Source organism: Humulus lupulus, chromosome 3, assembly GCF_963169125.1.
Source record: "Humulus lupulus chromosome 3, drHumLupu1.1, whole genome shotgun sequence".
In the NCBI taxonomy this organism is placed as follows: domain Eukaryota; kingdom Viridiplantae; phylum Streptophyta; class Magnoliopsida; order Rosales; family Cannabaceae; genus Humulus; species Humulus lupulus.
In genome coordinates this window covers 279,289,459-279,307,986 of record NC_084795.1, presented here as the reverse complement: position 1 = coordinate 279,307,986, position 18,528 = coordinate 279,289,459, and the positions used below count along the sequence as shown (strand labels likewise).

The 18,528-nt window shown below is 37.0% G+C and overlaps 1 protein-coding gene across 1 annotated transcript; it reads right to left on the bottom strand.

Moving 5' to 3' along the window:
- Nucleotides 1–14,364: 14,364 nt before the first annotated feature.
- Nucleotides 14,365–17,640, bottom strand: LOC133824564 (uncharacterized). Its single transcript, XM_062257483.1, has 6 exons — nucleotides 17,553–17,640; nucleotides 16,551–17,083; nucleotides 15,910–16,463; nucleotides 15,637–15,819; nucleotides 15,357–15,558; nucleotides 14,365–15,239 (listed from the first exon to the last, which is right to left on the bottom strand). Exons 2-6 carry the CDS (start codon nucleotides 17,068–17,070, stop codon nucleotides 14,542–14,544), a joined length of 2,157 nt encoding a protein of 718 aa, XP_062113467.1. The 5' UTR covers nucleotides 17,071–17,083; nucleotides 17,553–17,640; the 3' UTR covers nucleotides 14,365–14,541.
- Between the last annotated feature and the right edge of the window lie 888 nt (nucleotides 17,641–18,528).

Sequence of the window (18,528 nt, the reverse complement as noted above, 5' to 3'; positions counted from 1 at the left end):
GAATTGAGACAGGTTTGAGGGACTGGTTTGGGAGGAAAAACGCAGGGGAAATTTTGAGATCGCGTGCTGGTTTTTGCCTGGTCTGGGCTGAGCGCCGCGGCGCAGCTGTGGTGCGCCGCGGCCCTTGGCGTCTGGCAGGGGGGAGCATTTCTGTTTGAAGGCGCGCCGCGGCGCAGTAGGGGAGGGCCGCGGCCCTTAAGGCTATTTTTACCAAAAAAAAATGTTTTTAGCTTGGGGATTCAAGCCATAGGCCTCGGGGTAGAACCTAGTACCCGGTTAAGTGGGGATTGATGTCCCGGAGGCTAGATATTGACTTGGGAACTTATGTTGATCATTTTTATTGATGATACCTTATATTTGGTTATGTCTAGGTGATCGCTAAAGGACTAAAAGTTGATAGTTCTCAAGGGTCGTTCTTTTAATCGTTCTAGCTCGACTTTGAGGTAAGAAAACTGCACCCTGTGTATATGAGACATGCATGGCTATTCTTGATGCATGTTGGTTGATTATTATGTATGACATGCATGGCTATTATTGATGCATGTTGGTTGATTATTATGTATGACATGCATGGCTATTATTGATGCATGTTGGTTGATCATTGTGTATGACATGCATGGCTATTATTGATGCATGTTGGTTGGTTATTGAGTATGACATGCGTGGTGATTATTGATGCATGTCAGTTGATTATTATGTATGACATGCATGGTTATTCTTGATGCATGTTGGTTGACTATTAAATGTGACATGCATGGCTGTTATTGGTGCATGTTGGATTGCTGGATATATTGCATATGATGCATGAGAAACATGTGATTGGGACATGCTTTATATACTGAGTATGATATTGTTCAGAGCTTGAGCCTCTGTGTTTATGCATGGTCCTAATAGCACTAATACATGTTTAGTAAGCATGCTAAATGCCTCGTTTATGGATATGGAACGTGTGATATATGATTGGTGGCATGTCTTACTTGTGAATGACACTGACTAGTCAGGGACCGACTCTAAAGTCGAGAATCATGCATTGAATGGCTCTATGGCATTAATGCCAGACCGACCCTAAGGTCGAAGAACTTATAAGCGTTTTCCTGGTCTATGACCAGATGTTTATGGCCAAGGTATATGACCTCGGTGACTGTTTGTCACACGGCCAAGGGACGCTGTCCATGGCACGACTCTAGAGTCGGGAGGAAGGTTATGTTGGTGACCATTCACCATGCACCTGTCCTAATCAAACTTATGAAAGGATCACTTATCAGTTAAGCCCTGGTGACCCTATCGTCACATGGCTAGAAGGAGCGATGCTCATTATTGTGACTTTTGGCTATTGTCACCTGACTGATAGTCCTGAATGGTTATTATGATCGTTGTTGATATTATATCACGCTTTATCGTGTTTTCTTGCTGGGCTTTGGCTCACGGGTGCTACGTGGTGCAGGTAAAGGCAAGAGGAAGATGGACCATCCTTGAGCTGGAGAGCTTTGGTGATGATGTGTACATATGCAGTTGCTCGTCCGCCACGGCCGAGGTTTAAAGTGGAACTAGGGTTGAACCCTGTTTTGCCGCTTAGAACAGCATGTTGTAAATATTTTCTGTAATAAACTCTAAAATTATATTTTCGGGATCCTAATGTATATATTAAACGTTCTAGTGAAACGTTACATCTTAACCAAAATGTTTAAACCCTAAGTCGCTAATCATACTTAGTTACACGTTTTGGCCAAATGACTCGATTAGCGAGTTTAGCACTGTTTACAAGGCACACCGTAACGGTCCCTGGAGTTTGGGGCGTTACACTGATGGGTAAGTCACACGGGGCTCGGCACCCATAGCCATGTGACTAAATAGTCACTGTGGCTCTAAGTACCTAGCCTTTGGCTAGACAAGCGCTTATAGTATTCATCGAACTTGAGGTCGGTCTGGCATTAACGCTCTTCTAAGTCATTTAATGCAGATGTCGATTAGATCTAATCTTTATTGGCTTGCGTTGAACACGCTAAGGCCGTTCCTGACTTATGAGTCAGCACTGTGTGACCAGTGCCCAGTACCACTGCCGAACTTGACCAATGAGTCACAGCTTCACAGTTGATACTGACACCTTTGCCAATTCTGACTATTCAGTCAATACCATACACAAGTGAGCAAGATTTTCTAAGCATTCAATAATCAATCTATGTCCACATTTAAACATTCAACATGCCTCATAAATAACCATGCATGTCACATATGGGGTGCAATTTTCTTACCTCTGATTCGAGCGAGAATGAATAAAAGAACGACCCTTGAGAACGATCAACCCTTAAGTCCTTTAGCGGTCACCTAGTCATAACCAAACATGGGACACCATCAATAAAATGAATAACAAAGGTTCCCGAACCAAGATCTAGCCTTCGGGACATCGAATCCCACTAATATGGGTAGTAGGAATGATCCCGAGGCCTAAAACTGAGTTCCCATGATCAAAACACCCAATTGGCCTCAAAACCACTCATGAGTCACGGCCCTAGAACCTTGAGCCGCGGCCCCCAGCCACACCAAGAGCAAGCGTCGCGGCGCCCACTACTCATTTTCGCGGCCCCCAGCACACCCAAAACCTCACCATCTGCTTCTTCGAGCTTGGGCCGCAGCGCCCAAGAATAGGGCCGCGGCCCCCACTCGAGAACCTGCCATAACCTCATTTTTCTCCATTTTAAACCTTCCAAAAGCATACCTAAACACTTCCAAACCCAAAAATCAAAGTTCTCAAACTTCCCAATGATCCAAAATCATCAAATCCCGAGGCTCAAACGAATCAAAAACTCAACGATACACAAAATCTAATTCAAAGCTTAGAAACTCTAAAAATTCAAAACTTAAAACTTAGATTACCTTTGATTGGGTTGTTTCTCGTTAAATCCTTCGGTCAAGAAGCTTCTAATATTTCCTAAGATCACTATGCCTCGATCCTCGCTTGATTCCAACTCCTAGAACTCAAAATTTCTTCGAAATTACCACGAACGTCACAAAGGTTAACGGAAGATAAAAAAGTATTTTAAACATACGGTTCTATCTGACAAACTACTTCAGGCTTAAGTAACCTCAAATAAAACCTAATGCTCGAGATTCCAAAAACATCCCCGGGGGCAAAATAGTCAAAACTTCCAGAATTTACTCATGATCTCAATAACTCCCAATTTACCTTCAAATAATCACTCTCATTACCCAATATCTCAACAATTGACCCAGTTATGACAAAACCGCTAATTTGCAACATAGGACCGTCTCATGTCGAATAGCTCGAATATATCCCCATAATAATGGGATCTCATCCATAACTCACAATATGCACCAGAAATACACAAATATGCCCTCAACGGGACAAATTATCAAAATGCCATAATAATCAAATGTGGACCCACATGCATGCATTTAACATCATATTATAATATAATTCACATAAACATGCATATATAATCACTTAATGGAATAATTAAACAATTATGGCCCTCCCGCCCTACTAATCCAGCCATTAAACTGCATTAGGGATTTCGGGGCATTACAGCTTATGACGAGCTTCTATATTGGCCCTACCATTTCGGCTTGCGTTACGCACGCTAATGCCGCCCTTGACTTATAAGCCGAGCTTCTATATTGGCCCTACCATTTTGACCTGCGTTCCGCACGCTAATGCCACCCTCGACTTATAAGCTGAGCTTCTATATTGGCCCTGTCATTTCGGCCTGCGTTCCGCACGCTAATGTCGCTCTCGACTTATAAGTCGAGCTTCATCATCATATATGACGGATAAACCCTAGACTTGTAAGCCGAGATTTTCAATCAAATATAATAGATAAACTCGCCTTATAAGCCGAGCTTTTCAATCAAATATAATAGATAAACTCGCCTTATAAGCCGAGCTTTTTAATCAAATATAATAGATAACCATCGATTTATAACTTATCAGAGCACTTGCTCGGATTCTAACCGTCCAATGATTAAGTAAGCATGAGGGCCCCTAGGTCCCATTTATCTTGGCGCCCCTAGGTTTAACCAGCTTATCCTCATCTCATGGCCACTCGTCGCGGTAATGAACCGGACATAAATAAAATCAAGCAGTGTGACGGGGATCAACCGTCTAGGATATGACGGACTTCTACCGTTCATATTTTCTAAATCAGCACTCACTAGACTAACGTCTCTAAGCAACTTTCTATGACAGTCTATATATGTGCATGTATCCCTATACTAACATACAAGACAATAATCATTTCATGTTGCAGCCATACAATATAAGTTGACTTACTTAGAGTCCTTAGCGCTCAGCAAGTTTTCACCCTCCAACGTTCAGTCCAGTTACGCTTAGCCAATACTGTAGTTATCCATACAGTATACTCGGATTAATTATGGCACTCATAATTCATTATTATTATTTTGGGCAATTTGGTCATTTTAATAAAAGTCATTTGTAAGGATTTATAATCCTTATTTGGTTTTAAACCTATTAAGGAAAGTCATACAAAATATTCGAGACTAAACCCTAAGTCTCGGGGAGGCCTATCCTAAGGTCTCGATACCTAGGCTCAGGTATCACAATGGTATTTTCTCACAATCCGCTAAAAATCTTATTCTTTCAAGATATCGCTATTAACCCGCACTTTCGACTAGTCAGTTAAAATATGTAAGATTTTAGTCGGTATTATATCCAGAAAATACTAATAAATTCCTTAATTATTTTTAAATAAAATAAACTCTTAAATTTTCCTTTTATTTTTCTTAAGGTTTTAATATCTAAAAATCGTTTTAAGAAAATTGCCTAATTTTTCTTAATTAGGAAAACCATTAAAAAATTTCGATCTTGACTAATTAATTTTCCAAAATCAATTAATCAATTTTACTTACTAGAAAAATAATTCATTTAATTATTTTCTCAAATTATAGGGTTTTAAACCCTCTTTTAATTTATTAACTATTAATAAATTAAATCTCTTATTTTTAGAAAGAATAAAAGCTCTTTAATAAAAATAATTCATTTAAACTCAAAGGGGTAATTTTAGTGAGAATATGATTTCAAGACTTACCAATTTATATCTTGAAATAAGCAAAATTTTACTTTTTATCTTATGTTCCAAAATCTCATTTTTACACTAAGTGTGAAAAGCCTATTTTTCACATTTTTAACTACATACTTCGCTAGTTCATAACTTGAAATTTACTTACCCAATTGTTACCAAAATTTCCCAATTCCATTTTTGTTATGCCATTTAGGTCTTTGTAAAATCCTAGGTCAAAATGAGTATTTTTGATTGGTGAAATCATTTTCCAACAATGAGGTAAAAATGACATTATTTTCAAGTCCTTATTTTTTTTCTTCCAAACTTTAACAGTTAATAACTTTCAAACTGTTCAACATTTCCTTACCAAAATTTACAGTGGAATAATAGGTTATGCCAGAAACATGTCCACAAAATTTTAGAAAAAACTGGGTTCATTTTCCCTATACAGTGGCTGTCCAAACTTGGTTCCGAAAATAAGAATACGAAAAAACAGTTTTTTACCTAAACTTTGAAATAGCATAACTTACTCATTTCTAAACATTTTTTAGTGTTTCAAAAGCTCAATTTTATGTAATCAATCTCAACAACATCACAGTATAATTTAATTTTACAAAAACAATATACAATGGCTTCTTGACCCCTTGGAAGTCACAGCTCAAAACATGTTTTGTTTTAGGGTATCCTACAAAACCCTTGGGGGTTTTGGTTCCCATTTTCAAAAATCAATACACATGCATCATAAAAATTATTAAACAACTACCATACCCTTATTACATCACCAACAAGAAACTTTAAGCATTAGATATACAAAATAATGCTTAAAACTAAATATCCTACAACAAAATCATCAAAAGTAAACTTTTTACCTCTTTGGTGTTCTTGCTTAAGGTTTGGACCTTCCTATAAGCTTTGACTCCTTCAAAACCTTTCAAAAACCCTAACCAAGTTCCCCCAACAACATAGTTAATTAGCTATTTGAAACTCTATGCTTAAAACTTTACAAAAGCCTAGATTAGTGAAACTTTACCTTAGGGAAAAATACTTCCTAGACCAAGACTTAGCCTCCAAGTTTCCTTGGTGTTCTTGAGGTTGAATATTGAGATAAAACTTTGAGAGGTCTTCAAAAATCAGATGAGTGAATGAGAGAGAGTGGTGTGCTCGGTTGGGGAGGGTTGGAAGAGTTTATACTATCTAATTTATCCTAAAAACACTCAAGTGTTTTACTCCCACTTGCCCACTTGACAATATCTCAAACTTTTAAATAAATGGGATTTAAACTCAAATAGTTAATAAATGGGGTTTCAAAACATCACTTGGCCGGCCACCCCTTGCTATATATATGATCATTTCATTTTTTTTTTTTTTATAAAGATTAATGAATGTTTCATAAGAAGAAAAGTCCAAATTGGCTTTTGACACCTTTTACACTCTTATTAAGTTTTAATCACCAAACTTAACATTAATTAATTAAATTAAATGTCTCTCACATTTAATTTAATTAATCACATAATAAAATTTAACCTAAGGTCCATTCATGGAATAAAATTCCCCATTTCGGCAAAATTAGGCATTTAACACAAAATGCCTTAAATTTTCCATTTTCTTTTAGGTTTATTATTTTTGACCAAACTTTAACTTTTATGAATGTATTTTATGCCCAAAATATAATTGCCATGATTTTTCATTTTATTTTCCAAGATTTTTACCCGATCAGGGTTTTTGTGTCGGTCCAGGACCGAAAGTCTTATCTTGACTTTTAAAATCATAAAATTCATATTTTGGCTAGCAATAACTCATGGAATACTTACAAACAAAATATAATATTATTTAAAATAATATTCTTAACCCGGGGGAAAAATCCCGACCCGAGTCGTTTAAAGGTACCCGAAAACGTAGGACGTTACAGTTTCTCTCTTCCCTTTCTCTTTCTATTCTCTTCTTTCTCTCTTCTCTCCACGGCAACACACCATCACCACTAAGATCCAACCTCTGGCAACCACCATTTTTTACATGCGGTGGCTCATTGGATTCGCCTTCTTCCGACGATCTCAACCACCAAACGGCACTGCCCAACTTGCCGTCAATTGTTCGGAATTGTCAGTCAAAGTTTTGGTCCATCAACTTTGATTGTGTTTTTCGGCCAACTCCGACCACCCCCTGACGAGTGGTTGGTACCTTTGGAATCAGCGTGGAGAGAGGAACAAAACAAACTAATCCATTCTGGTAAACTCGCCATTTTTCTCCGGCGAGATTTTGGGTATCTCCGCTCTTTGGAAGCGTTTTTCGACAACACCGACAGTTTTTTTGGGCTAATGAGTTGCATAATTGTGATGTACTCATTGAGGGGATCATTTTGATATATGTCATGCATATATTCGTCAATGTTTCCGGTACACCACTCACTACTGTCACCAACTGCTATTGTGTACCGCTTGGGTGGGGTTCTAGAACTTGAAATTTTAAATATGGTCATATTATATGTTGTTGGACATGATTTTGAATAAGGAATGCAACAATGATAATCATTTGCTCATTTGATGCACGTAGGAAAAACATGATATTAAAAATCGGACTAAATCACTCTATGATCATTGTTAAGCTTAGGAGCGTCGCTTTGGACTCGGATTGAAAATTCTAAGGAGGTACGGACTCAACTTGACTGTTGGACTTATTTTACTCGTATTGAATTGCATTAAACATATTCCAATTTTGATATTTATAAAATGTTTGAAAAATTGAAAACTTAATTTGAATGTTTTTTGTTCTGTTCTGAGGGCACTGAGTGCCAAATATATTTTTGTTCACTTATTTATGCAGGTTATGATTATTTTTGGGTTTTATTCAAATGCAACTGTTATGTTGCCCAATTTTCTAAAATATAAAGGGAATATGTTTTTTTCTTTTCATGTGTACCTACATTTGGTTATACCGATGAGAGCCATAGTGATAATGATTTGTGCATGTTGTTGTTTCACGACCTAGTCTCTGTGCCATCATAGGTAGATCAGGTTTCCACTCACCTGTAGGTGTAAAACCTAGCATCTGTATACAGGAAGTGTTCTGAGCCTCCCCTTGTGGTGGTTATCACACTACAAGAAATAAGGTCTTTGCCGGCGCATTTCGTAATTTTCGGCGCAATTCGTGAAATGCGCCAGCAAAAACAATGACTTTTGTCGGCGTTCATTTGCGCCGGCAAAGGTTTGTAAATATCAGACACTTTTGCCGGCGCATTTCACCTAACATGCTAGCAAAATTCAACGTGTATATTAAACTCAATCCACATTTTCAAGAAGGTAGGTGGTCAGACTTTTGCCGGCGCGTTTAGTTGCGCAAGAAAAAGTCTAAAAATGCATCGGTAAAAGATATAATTATTTAAACGGTAACATTTTGGATTAAGGTTTTCTGATAGACTTTTGCCGGCGCAACGAAACGCGCCACCAAAAGTCATAACGATTTACACCAGCCGCTGAGCCCTTCTTCCCCGTTTTTTTTCTTCTTCCTTTTCTTTTTTCTCTCTTTCTTCTTCTCTTCTCTCTAGCTTTCCCTTCTTCAACCCTCCACCACCCCCACCAGCCGCACCACCACCACCCCAACCCTCCACCACCCCCACCAGCTGCACCCCGAGCCCAACCCCCCCCCCCCCCCCTCTGATGACATCCCGAGCCCCCACCCCACCCCGACGCCACCGCGAGCCCACCATTGCCGCCCCCTCCAAGCCACCCCCTAAGGTAAGTTTTATAATATAGTTTTGTATTTTATTTTATTTAATTTATGTATTGAATTTTTTTTTATGGAGTTCCCGAGCCACTGCCGAAGCAGTCGGAGCGGAGCCACTTCACCCACTGTAATATTTTTATTTACAATTTTTAATTTATTTTTATAATATATGTTTTTAGTATTTATTAATTGTTTTTTTTTTGTAAAATTAAAAAAACAGATTTGAATATGTTTTTATTTTTATTTTAATGCTTTATATGTATATGTTTATTTTTGCTGGTTAATATTTATTATATTGTATTTTGTAATATATGTATTTTATTTAAAGTATGAACTTAAAAAAATCTGATTAATAATGTATGTTTATATTTTTAAATTGTCTCGGGAATTCCTCTTTCCCAAGGCATCATTTGGCAGAGGCACCTATTGGAGAGGTTGGATCTACAGAGCATCAGAGGGCGTAGAGGACCGCCTGTGTATATGAGAGGAGTTGCGTGCCAAAGCAGATTTGTTAGGAGACGATTTTGTGGCAGGAGTTAAGTCAGAGCCATCTCTCTTCTTGCTCTCAGGGATCCCTTGTCATTTGGCACACGCAGCAAAGGTCTCGGAGCATGCCCTTTCATACTCAGCCTTTGATAAGGACAAAGTCGAAGAAGCATGGGGAGACTTATTTAAGAACACTCCCAACTGCTTCGCACACGTAGCCGTGATCTTGGCAAGGGACATATCGCCCTTCTGTGTTTTGACCCGCATAGCACCAAGATCGGTTTGATCCATGAAACAGAGCCGGGTCATGATTTGCATGAAGTAAGGGTTCATTACCCCTCTGATGCTAATGGTGTTTTCCTTGGACTCATGAAGGAGTCCTTTCTCTGTCAGCAGGTATCGTCTCTCAACACTCATGCTGACTTGAGGCCACGCGAAATCTGGAACATAAATAAAATGGCAACGCATAAGACCAGGTCAATGGACAGTCATTTAAACGCAATATGCTTGCGTGAAGGAAGAGAAAGAACAAAGTAAAGAAATAACTTACCTTTTATAAAAACCCTGGCCAGGGGAAATATTATTTGAGGTAGAAACTCAGGGTACCACGCACCTCCAATTGCAAAGAAGTACTTGTCCTAATTCCTATGGGAGCTGTCGAAATCAGTGAAGATTGTTCGGTCTTTTTTGGGGGAAAGGTAAAAGGTTTTCCAGGGCTTGCCTTCTATCGCTTTGTTCGTCGATTTAGTGAAGCGGGCATAAATGTCATCCGACTGAATGTCAACATTCCTAAGAGCTCCGATCATCTGAGCCCTAACTATGGACTGAATGGCATTCGGGAGAAATTGAGAAATGTGAGCTCCAAAATTTGAAATTATCTGTACTAGCAAAGCAGGAAGAGGAAATCAGAGCCATTCTATGTGCCTCAGACTCATGACGATCTCGTTGGGCTTGACCACATCCTTGAATCGCCATTCCTTTAGCTCAAAGTTCATGAGCATTCGAACCGTGACGTTGTTTGGGATGTCAAACGACTTGCGTAGGCGATCGTATGCAGCTTTGTATCCTTCGCGATCCACAGGCTCGAGAGATGAACGTGAAGACATGATTAAGAGAGTTGGGAGATTGGCTATGGAAATGGAGGGATGATCGATTTAAGAGTTTTTTCTATCTAAATTCTTCTCTGAAAAGCTAAAACGAGGTTTGAAAAGTTTGAAATGCAGTTATTTGAACTTAACCAACAAAATAGGAAACAAAATGCCTTAATCAAGTGCAATACTCGGTAATGGTGCTCGCATTAAATTCTGAATGATGCATGTCAGGGGTCTATGTGATCGTGCGCCTGCAACCTAACTCAATTAACGGGAGGTGACGGCTTTGGGCGAAATTTTTGGCGTTGAAGAGTCAGCCAAAGGTTTGAGTGGATAGGCGTGCTTTGTCCGATCGAAGCTTGGGCCGGGGGGCATCTGTTGGACCCAAAATGTTCGGCCCGAAAACCCTTTCCATTTTAGGTAAATTAAAACGGGTCGTTTTAGCTCTACAGAGGCTCCGAGGTCAGAAGTCATGGGTAAGAGGCGATCTGGGCCTCTGACTTTCGTACATTTAAGTGATCCAAGTGAATTTTTGGAGGGAAATTCATATATGCTTCTCACCAATCAGGGAGTCAGCTTAACCAACTAACCATCTCACATTTTTGTTCTATAAATACTGAGCTCTTATTCAGATAAAGGGATCGAAAAACTGACTTAGTCATCGGAGTGTCTTTCTTGCAGGTACCCCTGATAGTTCAATGATTGACAAAGTTATCTTCATCATCGGCGAAGGACCGGAGAATTGGAACTCATCGACAAATACCTCCAGATATAGAAAGGCAAAGTTGTTACATCAACACCATGGTAAGACAAATACAAAAGCATCTGACTGATTGGCGCCACACGATTAAGAAACACTAGGTAGAGGTTGGAGGAGAGGTGGATAATGAGAGAACGAAGTAAAAACCTTTTGGGTCGATTACTTCTTCTTATTGGGCAATTCTATGCGGTTTTTAGGCTTCTGATTCTCAGCATGTATGCCTTAGTTTTTACATTAATGTTTAATTATAAAATTACAATCTAGATTAATGAGTACTATGTTCTGTTTGAAGCGTATATCGAAAAGAAATAAAGAAGCTCGAGCAAAAATGACCATACCAGGAGGACACGGTTCCAAATCCATCGTTGCCTGTTTATGATCACGTAAATTATAATAACCTAAATCTTTACATTTACGAAAATATTATAAAGGTAACAATGTTTAAATAATTTGCTTTTTTAAATGGACCCGTCTATTGGCCAACTTCCGAGCATGATCGACACATTCGAGCACCTCCACAAGAAGAAGGATAAGTGAATTAGTAATGTAGCGGCGACAAAACATGTAAGTTGCCTAACCTTAACTAATTTATGATCATTTAACTTTAAAAAAAGTTTAGTAAATAATTAATAAATATTAATTATTAATTGGTTGGTGTCAATTAGTAATTATTTATTAATTATTAATTAAATTTTTAACAATTAAATATTTATAATCTATGTGCCAATATTTTTATGATTAATGATTGTGGACTAAGATAAAAAAAAAAATGTAACTAATGTTGTCTCCGTATCAGGAAGCTTGTGGGCTAAGTTAGTTTGTTCATGAAAATCCATATCTAAATCACAAACATGCAAATATAGTTTATGTATATGTTTAGAGACGTAAATTCCCCATTAATGGAATTAACTGCTCTTACTGTATATATCAACAATATCTTCATGATTGTGATTTAGATATAGATTTTCATGACCAAATTAACTTTAGCCCACTTGCTCCCTGATACAGGAACAAAATTAATTACATTATTTTTCAATCACTGGCATGCAATTATTAATGATAGGATGTTGGCAAATAGATAATAAAGTTATATTTTATATGTTGTTATATTAAAAATTTACAAGTTTGGTTTTCAAATAATGTTATGTTGTTATACATGCTTTTTATTGTGCAGACTAAGATGACCGAGCGTTGAGCATCGCAGAGTACTACCCCTGTATCATCTGCTGCTTCTTGTGTCGGCGATAATGTCGACGGTTAGTTCCCGCCTGATATGGATATTGTCACGGATGTCCTTGGACCTCGCTCACGTTATAAGAAAGGGTTTGGGAGGTGTCCTAGGTTGAAGGCGATTGGCGCAAAGAGGGTAGCATCTTCGTCAACTTCACAAATGTCTGGGACACCATTTTGCAGCAAACTCAGGACATTATGCTGGAAAATCATAACCTAAAGAAGTATACGACTAAACTTGAGAGTCGTCAACGACGTCAAGATGTTCTCCTCAGTGCTTTGTAGAAGTAGGTTGGTGTATTGACTCCTGATTTTACTGTCAACTTACCATAACAGAATCCGGACGAGGACGATGATGCTCACGGGGACGGGGATGATGAGGAGGGCAATACACATTTGTAGAACTTTTTTATTTATTTATTTAAAGTTTAATTTATTAGAGATTTAGTTTACTAAACTACTTTTATATTTTCATGTTTGGTGGAGACAATAAACACTAATAGTTATAATTTTTTTATTTATTTATAAAATTTTAAGTTTAATTTTATTTCTAATTAAATAATATTACTAAAAAATTAAATAATTATTAATATATTAAAATCGAAATTTATTAATTAATATTAATATATTGAAAATAAAATTAGTAACATTATCAAAAAATTTATTTAAAAAATATTTTTACTGATGCAAAATTACATCGGCAAAAGTCTCAACATTTACCGACGCAAAAATGCACCACTAAAAGACACATCTTTTGCCGATGCAATTTTGCGCCACTAAAAGAATAATCTTTCCCGGTGCAATTTTGCGCCGCTAACAGTGTTTTCAAAAATCCCGCGACAAAATTTTTCGTTGGCGCATCCTTATTTTTCCCAGCGCATTTTTTCGTCGCTAAAAGATACAATTACCGGCGCAATGCGTTTTGCGTCGGCAAAAGTCACATTATCGAGGGGGTACGTCGTCACTTTTTGCCGACGCAAAAGCGCGTCGGGAAAGACCATAAGGCTTTTGCTGGCGCAAAATTGCGCCGACAAAAGTGACGTTTTTTGTAGTGTCAGGTCCGGCTACCCGGTTTAAGATGTCGGTTTTTGTTTTGTAGGTAACGGGAACTAGGGACCTAGTGGACGGTGTGATGTGCACTTGTAGCTATGCTCTTATGATTATTTGTGGTTCCTCTCTAATTTTGTTTACACATTATGATATATGTTTTGTTCTCATAGCTAACCATGCAGGGTTTTATTTAACTTTTTGGGTCCTATGATATTAGTTGATGTCTTACTGTGCTTTATAAGCTCACCACCTTTAGCTCTCCCATTCCAGGAACCTAGTGACGCGATTGTGGATAAGGTGAATTATTGATGAAGTAAATATGTGTTTATTGTCATAGTTCTATCTTTTGAATATGTGTTTAATTTGGAACCCAATGGTATATATATCTAAATTAGCTATGTAATAGTTAGGAATGAGGAATGGTGGATGCTAAGTATTATTTTAGATGTTTTATAACTTATTAAATTTAACTATTTGGTGACTACATAACTGTGGGAATATTATTGTTCTATGTATAATGATAAATGATCCTGCTTTTATCACTAATATTTTTATTTATAATTATATGAATTATTTCATTGTTTTGACTTATAATTATAGTACTATCTAGTATAAACTAAATGATCATTTATAAAGATTATTTTCCAACAAGGGTCAAAGTTTGACATTTGACCACCCAAGTTATGGATATTACAAATCTGCCACAGCCTAGGGCTCGGATGATGACAAAGCTATTATATGCTAACTAGTGGTACCCTTACCACAAGAAAAGTACGATATAATATGCTATCTAGGGTTGCACATATTTTACAATTCTATTGGTTATTAATTTTAAATTATTTTGCTACGACATTTTACTATTGCAAAATGGTTCTCTAGATTCAAACTTTGACAAGTAAATATGAAAATAGAAATGCATACTAATGAATTTTAAATAAGTAGAATATACAAATTGCACAAATAAGAGTAAGAACTAAAAAAAAACTTCATATTTAGAATAAACATCCACACATTTATTTTTGATGCATGGTATATATACCAAGCTTCAAAACAAGCAGTGCACACATTGAAACTTAAATATTGATAATATGACACGCATAACTTATTATCAGAAAATGATAAGATAACACACACACACACATGCATGCAGGAATACAGAAGCAATTAATCAACAACATCTTTTTGGAATGCAAAGGTGTCCGGTCATGTGCCAACTTTCACCTCCATCAGGATATGCATAAGGGCACGCTGGCGTGTGGTCTTCCTTTAAAAGCAGATTCCATGATGCTTTTGGATCCTGAGTTGAGAACATTGTCCAACTAGCAGTGGAGTTCTCATACCGACTATGTGTAACACGGGTGAATTTCTTGACGTTCTTGTTTTTTTTAATGTCATCTGGGTCAATATCCACAGTGAATATATCTCCATAAGGCCTGACAGAGTGCACGAAAAGAGGCAAAGAGATAGGATCAACAGACACTCCAGCAAGGTCTGCAATCACAACAATGCTCTTTCCATCGGGACTGAAGAATGGATGGTTCACATGTCCAGCAAGATCATCTCCACTTCCCAACACTCTTATAACAACCGAAGGGTCAGTTGCCTTCACTAGAAACACAGCAAAGAATCCTGGGTCGAGACCATTATCATTCTCTGGTGCATCTTCTGGTTTGTCTCGTGTTGAAGAAAAAACTATCCAATCTCCCCTTGGAGACCATTGGCAATGCGTGTCAACCCAAGGCCCATTTGTTAGCCTCGTGATTGTGCCTTCTCCGAACTCACCAGATTCTGCGTCCTCCATTATGTATAGATTCTTGTGCTTTTTATCTTCTTGATCTCTGTTGGATCGAAATACTAATTTTGTCCCTAATACAATTTTCAGCCCATAATTAATAAATATATATAGAGTAGGTGTTTTCTCATTCAAAGTGATTGTTTTACTAATGGATAAACGTACATAAAATATAAAAGAACTTATATTACCATCTGGATTAGTGGATGGGAAGGCATTATTACTAATTCTTGTGAGTAGTTTTCGATGTCGTTTCTCACTTGATACCTCTGGGATTGCACAAATGTTTAGCTTTTGGCTAAAGTTGAAAGATGGCCCCGTGCATATATATAACACATCTTTGTTTGGATCTTGGTTCCAAACTGGTCCGAAGATGTTATCGGGGCCTTTTGTCTACATGAACAATAAAACTTATTATAAATATTAAACAAAATAAAGAATACTTGCATGCATGCATTTTAACGTACGTACCTCGTAAACATTACGCAATCCTTGACTATCGGCTACCCACAAAGTCTTAAACTCATTGTCAACGAATGCAAGTTTTGAGCCATCTTGGGAAAATGTTGGAAACACTCCCGAAATCCGAAACAATCCTACTTCTGGATGTGGAGATTCAAGCTTGTGGAATTGTCTTTCGATATCATCTCCACTCTGTTACACTCAATTTTTTTTTTAAAAATCGCACAAATATATTTATATATAAAAGGGCACGTAGAAAATGATGTTGGCCGGGTCAAATACCTTTAAAATGTCACTCTTGCAACGATGGTAACCAATACGCTTCCCACTGTCTATAACAAAGGGGTTATAGTGGTCAGCCTTTGGTCTAGTGTTTAGAGTAATCTGTATGGGTTGTTGTGCTCCCGTTGAATCGAAAACCTCAATGTGGCGATACTGTGCTTCTACCCGAACAACATTAAATGATTTAGATTTTTCGCGAATAGTGGCGACAACCACAGTGGTAGCGTTGATGGCTGCTGGAGTTATGGCATCCATTCCATCTGGGGTGACACGAGGGAATTCCGATGTCGGAGTAGAATTGTTTATGTCAGCTCTAAACACACCCCAATACTCTCCAACCTTACGATGGAAAAATATCACATTGTCACTTCCCCAAGTCGGCCACCCACCATTATGTATAACATACTTACGACCAAAAGGCTTCTCTACGTTGATCACAAAAATATCAGTCTGTAGATCTTCAATCTCGCCATCCCAGCCGCCTTTTCTTTGGAATGATGCCACTGCTATCATCTTTCCAGATGGTGACACTGATGGACTTAGGTCAGCTTCCCCTGATGCACACAATATCATCACATAAAAAGAGAATGCACAAGTAAGAACTTCACATAATAATTAAAAACTAAGGAATGAAGAGAAACCTTTTGGGGTGAGTCTTTCAGTTTTGGCTGTGATAAGATTAGTTTTGTACACAGCAGTCCATGGTTGACGACGAACGCCAATATCATCCTTAGTGGTAACATAAACAAGATAATCACCAGCCACGCAGCCACTGTCCTCCATTCGAATGCCGTTGAATGTCCCAAATATATCAGCAACACTAAAAACTTTGACTTTGGGTTGGTTTATTTCATTGAAGCGAAGAGCTATGTGAAGTGTTTCAAGGTTATCACGTTCAGAGACGAAAACCATGGCTGAGAGCCGGCCTGAGTCTACATCGGCCTCAGTAATGCCTTCAGAAGCCAACTTGGGACGAGTGAGAATTTTTTTGAGAGCATCTGGTGGAATGACTTGTGCGTTGTAATTATAAGAAACTCCATCAGTCATGTGAAGCTCTTCTTTCCTCGATTTTACAGAAAGTGGGGATGAGTATATGTCCAGTGGTAGTGGTGGTCGATATGTTGCGAAGAAGGCGATGCTACCTCTCTTCTCATCTCCCATCTCTGCTAGATCTCTACATATATATATATATATATGGAAAATAAAAGTTGAGATCGATCGAGCAATTAATTATTTTGACAAGACTATATGAATGCATGTAAAATTGTTTCATAGTACGTACAAAGTACATTATATTGTACTATATACACTGTTTCTTTTTAAAATAGATTTCAAAACTTTCAGAGTAATAAAATATAAATATACAAACAAATTTTGTTGTTAGGAGTAAAATAATTCCTAATAACAATCATGCAACAACTAAGAATAACCATCTATAATTACCTAGACAAATATATTTATATATTTATATATACTTAGCTATACAATTGGTAGAAGCCAAAAATGTATTATATCAACCAGAATAATAATATGAGTTGATACTGATGTTCTTAAGCATGCATATCTCTCTAATTTTGTTAATAATAATAATAATAATAATAATAATAATAATAATAATAATAATAATGGACACTACTACGTACCTTAAGTGAATGTGTGGGTGAAGGATCTGAAAATGTAGATTGGTTGGTTTTTTTTTTGGATCAATATACTTATAAATTCACAACTCTCTTCCTCTTCTTATATAGCCACTCAGTAACACCAAGAACAAGCTATGTTTGTTTAACTGATTAATGAAACTCAACCACCACCCTTGGTTAAGTTGAACCATAGTTTAGTCAACCCTAATTACAGTTCAGTAGATAACTCAGGTTAAGTAATGATTTCTTATTATTTCAGTTTTTTTCCTTATTGAAGCTCTTTTTTGTGTTGCACCCTATGATTAAGTCCTAATGTTTTTTTTTAAATTATATAAATGCAAATATAAGCATTTGTATTGATTTAAAATTTAATTTTAGTCTAAATTGTGATCACGTGAATGGTAATTATTTACATTGTACATACTAATGTGTCATATTTTCAATATTTAATCATATTATTTTTTATAACAAGAGATATTTATTTTGTGTGAAAACAAATACTCTTATACCCAAGATGAAAGGATTAAAAAAAGTATTGCAAACATAGTGATTAACCAGGGTGAGTTTTTTTTTTATATGAAGAAATATTTGAAAAAATAAAAAAGAAAAAGAAAAAGTATAAAGGAAAAAGAAAAAGGATAAGGATAAGGATAAAAAAGAAAAGAAAAAAAGAGAGAAAATATGAAATGTAAAATAAAAAAGAAACAAAACAAAAAAAAAAAGCAAAAGGAAAAAAAATAAAGAGGGATTAATTAAGAAGGTTAGAGAAGAATGGAGATAGAGAATCCTTTATATATTGTTTGGTAAATTAGGAAGTAGAAAATGTGTTTCTCGATCCATTTTATTGGTAAGTTCCTGCTCAAGAGGAATGTAAATCAAATAGGAAGAAATATGTAGTCACCTCATACCAAAGGGTCACTACATCCATCACAACTAGAATAATTATGAGGTTATCGACTTCATAGACTTCTACAATCAA

Coding starts and splice junctions, on each gene's coding strand:
- LOC133824564 (XM_062257483.1), bottom strand. CDS start 17,070: ATGGGAGATGAGAAGAGAGGTAGCATCGCCTTCTTCGCAACATATCGA. Junction 16,464..16,550: donor TGAAAGACTCACCCCAAAAG/GTTTCTCTTCAT, acceptor TGTGTGCATCAG/GGGAAGCTGACCTAAGTCCA. Junction 15,820..15,909: donor GCAAGAGTGACATTTTAAAG/GTATTTGACCCG, acceptor TGAGTGTAACAG/AGTGGAGATGATATCGAAAG.